General features: G+C 42.2%; 2 protein-coding genes across 3 annotated transcripts in view; both read left to right on the top strand.

Moving 5' to 3' along the window:
* Window positions 1-4,313, top strand: part of LOC102252245 (glutathione S-transferase omega-2) — a 28,565-nt gene that overhangs the window by 965 nt on the left and 23,287 nt on the right. The window lies entirely within an intron of this gene.
* GSTO1 (glutathione S-transferase omega 1) overlaps window positions 2,378-4,313 on the top strand; it is a 10,994-nt gene continuing 9,058 nt past the window's right edge. Inside the window, exons 1-2 of the mRNA XM_005878305.2 lie at window positions 2,378-2,486; window positions 2,633-2,904. Coding sequence (XP_005878367.1) covers window positions 2,378-2,486; window positions 2,633-2,904 — 381 coding nt within the window. The remainder of the gene's footprint in view (window positions 2,487-2,632; window positions 2,905-4,313) is intronic.

Below are 4,313 nucleotides of genomic sequence, written 5' to 3'. Positions count from 1 at the left end.
TCCTTTACTGCAAATTAAATTAGAATTCTCAGCCTTTTGGGGAGGGCATGGCAAGTTATGGGCCTTCTCCCTGGGGCGGCGGAAATGCCATAGATCCCGCTGTCTAGGACACTCCATAGATGAACCTAACCGCTTTATGGATTAGAAAGGTGGGCTCCTGCTAAGGGAGTGACAGGCAGCGGCTCTTCTAGCTCTGGTAGATCCCCGATTCCTGGTCAGTTGCCCTTGTTGCACTTTCACCAGACTTCTCCATTCATGTCCAGCTTATCTGATATTGTTGGCTGTTATTCTGAGCGTATCGTTCCTTACTAAATAGTCGATAATGAGCCCCAGTACAGAGTTCAGACCTGCACTCTCCTGGCAGGGTGCACAGTTAACTGTGCTGTACCTATTCCTGTAGGCTGGGTCTTTTGGGAAGCCTCATTGGAACTGGCCTGGTTCCCGGCATAGGAGTTAGCCTCAGGAATTATGAAGTGTCATTTGACTTCTCTCTGGCAACACCAAAGATCCATTGGAACTACCCCCTTCCAATAACCTTTGGAATCTGTGGAACAGACATTAGGTACCTATGATGTGGAAGTTTAAAACGTAGCCCCCATTCTTAAGAAATTTTCCATGTATGTGCTTAAGATTTATTAATGAATTTTAGTCTTCTAGGAGGGAGGATTAGGCAGCAATTCCTTTCCCTAAAAGAAATATAAGATGCATTCTAAAGAAAAAAAAACACACACCAAATTATTTGTGGATTAGCCCTCACTTCACTAAGCTTGGCATTTTATTTGGATGAAATTGATTCTGAATACATAGCAAAATATTCAACATTTAATAACATTTATTCAAAACACTGTATTTTTATCAAAATACTATACTATTTTCTGTATTAGTCAGAATTCTTTTATTGCAAGTAAGAGAACTCTGATCCAAATTGGACTGAAAAAAGGCATATATCATATTCACATAATTGAAAAGTCCAAGAGCAAGATGCAGCTGAATTCGGGGCACCAAATCCTGGGTTATGTGCCCTTCTGTAACTCCAGGTTGAAAAGAACCCTACCTTACTTACTGGGCATTTTCCAAAGGTAAATTGAAATGATTTTAGCATAATAGTGTGTGTATGAGGGGGTGAAGAGTGGTGACAGCTGCCGGATACTGCAAACAACAGAGGTCTGCTACATTCATGGGTCAATTTTGAGTCCCAGGAGATTCATCAAAGAGGTACTACATTTTTACCACATGGTATAACCTAACAAAGCATGGTTTTCTTTAAAAGGTGCATCTTTCAACTTGTGACTTGTTGACTCATGATGCCAGGTTACCACCTAATCCGTGTGTTCTGAGAACCTTCTTTATTACAAAAGCCTAGGATCTACCTTTTGTTTTTATACTATACAATTTCAGAAGTGTTGATAATTCCTTGGCAAAGGGCCTTATTTTTCTTGCAGTAGCTCATATCTGAGTGACCAACGTTATCTCAGCACATGAACCTTTTAATACACACTGACGTGTTTCATCTGGATAGTCCTTTGTTTCCATGGGTGATTACATATTTAAACCCTTAAACTAAATGCTGTTCTACAAAGGTGTTGGTGTAGCCCTAGTTGGTTTGGCTCAGAGGATAGAGCATCAGCCCAAGGACTGAAGGGTCCCAGGTTCAATGCTGGTCAAGGGTACATACCTCGGTTGCAAGCTTGACCCAGGCCCTGATTGGGGCATGTGCAGGGGACAATCAATCGATGTGTCTCTCTCACACTGATCTTTCTCTCTGTGTCTCTCCACCTCCCTTCAACTCTCTCTAAAAAAAAAAAAAATCAATGGAAAAATATCCTCGGGTGAGGATTAACAACAACAAAAAGATGTTGGTGAATGTATATATTAATATGAACAAGACATATAAGATCCTTGCTTTCATGGAGCTTACATTCTAGATAATTGACATAGTGGGTAAATAAGTGACCAAAGTAATTTCAGATACATATCAGTTTAATAAAGAAAGTAGAACAAGATGATCATGGAATGGAGGCTCTCAGCAGCTTCAGAATGGGTGGTCAGGGAGGGCCTCTCTGCACATTTGGTGTTTGACCTGGGAAGACAGGCAGAGAAGGCAGAGGACCAGTAAGTGCAAATGCTCTAAGATGGGAACATGTTTGGCAAATTCAAGGAATATAAGAAAGGCCGATGGGGCCAGATCAAAATGACCAAAGGAAAGTCGTAGGAAACAGGTGTGACAAGTAAGCAGGGACCAGATCAAAAGTGCCCCACATGTCATAGAAAGTATTTAGGGTTTGTCCTCTTTGTAATGAATAGCAGTCGGAAGGTTGCAAGCAGGAGAGTGACCTGATCTAATTTTGTCAAAGCTCCACGTGGCCATGTGTGCAGAATGGATTGTAGGGAGGCCACATGGAAGCTAAGAGGCTGGCGGGGGACTGTTGTAGAGGTCCAGGTGGCTGATGATGTTTTGGACGACGTAGCCGTGATAAAGCTGAGAAGTGAATAAAGTCAATATGATTTGGAGGTCTAGCTGAGCATGTGACTTGAGGAAGCGGGGCAAGGGGAAAGGAATCAAGGCTGAGTGGACTCCTAAATTTGGGGTCTGATCAGCTAAGTGGATGGTAGGGCCAGTGAAGATTTTCAGAAGTACAAAAACGTTTCATTCTCTTCATTGTCTTCTATGTGTCTTTCAGGCACGAAGTCGTCAACATCAACCTGAAAAATAAACCCGAGTGGTTCTTTAAGAAGAATCCCGCTGGTCTGGTGCCAGTTCTGGAAAACAGCCGGGGTCAACTGATCTACGAATCTGCCATCACTTGTGAGTACCTGGATGAAGCATATCCAGAGAAGAAGCTGTTGCCAGCTGACCCCTATGAGAAAGCGTGCCAAAAGATGGTCTTTGAGTTATTTTCTAAGGTGTGTATATAAGAAATTTCAGTTCCTGTTTGAAAAACCTTTGTTTTTTTAAGCTACATCAGTGATCATGTATGGTTCAGTAATTTTGGAAAGGAAAACAAAAGAGGATTATACTCTTTGCAAGCCCTTTCTTGATCGGTTCCTGTTTACCTCTACAAAGTTATCCCTCTGCTGACACACTATATTCCGGCCATACTGAATGTTTCAGTTTCCCAAAATTACCACCTTATCAACTCTTGATGGAAGACCCTTCTTCCTTCTCACTTTGCCTGGTTTTCTCCAAATCCTCTTTCATGTATCTGCTCAGATATCGCTGCCTTCCAGAAGCTTGTCCAGCCCAGCTCTGTGTTCCCACAAGTACTAACATTGCCCTGTTGGTGACTGTCTGCCTTAAGCCTGTGAGTTGTACCAGGGTGTGAGCTCCTTGAGGGTGAGGGCAGTGTTCCCATTACTGTTGACTCACTGCCTAGGTTTGTGACCAGCTCTGCCCCTTCCAAGTTGTTTAACTTGCTAAGTTACTTATTGCTTTACCTCTGTGTCTCAGGTCATTATTTGTTCAATGAGTGTAATTATGTCTTCCTTATAGATAAAACCAGTTAATCTAAAACATGGAGAGCAGAGTCCGACACATGGTAAATCTCAGTGTTAGTTCTTTTTCTAGCCAGTGTCTAGCAGTGAGCTTGTGCTCTGTGCTGGCAATAACTCTCAGCTGACTGAGTAAATGGCATTCCTGTAGAAGAACTGTATCTTATCAGTGTTATAGATTAGTTCAAGCAGTTAGTATTCACAAAGACATGACCAATAGTAGACAACAAGAATAGCAACGTCAGGTTATGTCTCTATAATACAAAATAGCAATATCAGGTTATGTCTCTATAATTCTGTTTCCATGTCAATGTATATCAGCATGCACAGAAATATCTTCTCTAGAGAATGAAATGGTTAAAGAAATACTGCAAAAATGGGACTTATAGGGAGGACATATTGTTTAAGGAGACAGTGCAAAGGGCAGCCGATGGGGATGGGAGAGGGAAATGTCTGGCTTAGCAGGATGAGGGGGAAAGAATAGTAGAGATGGCTGCTGTCAAAGATGATGGACAGGGCATAGGGCATTTGCAAGGAAGATGTTGCAGAATTTAAAAAAGAAAAACAGTAACAAGAGAATCATCGTACTGTTTAGAAAGAAAATGAGCTAAAAGCTGGAGATGCCCACTATTACTTTCCTACTCACATTCCGGAAAGAGGTGATCCAAGGTACCATATGACCCCACCATCCTGTCCACAGCTCAGCAGACCAGAAATGGCCCCACCTGCACCCCCAACCCAATCATTTTCTCTCCTAGAAACTTGGAACTGAGACAGACTAAGACAGTCAAAGTGGGGAAGCTTAGGATGGATGGATGGATATA

The sequence above is a fragment of the Myotis brandtii genome, unplaced genomic scaffold (assembly GCF_000412655.1).
Source record: "Myotis brandtii unplaced genomic scaffold, ASM41265v1 scaffold550, whole genome shotgun sequence".
Taxonomy (NCBI): domain Eukaryota; kingdom Metazoa; phylum Chordata; class Mammalia; order Chiroptera; family Vespertilionidae; genus Myotis; species Myotis brandtii.
This window is presented reverse-complemented; position numbering and strand designations above follow the sequence as displayed.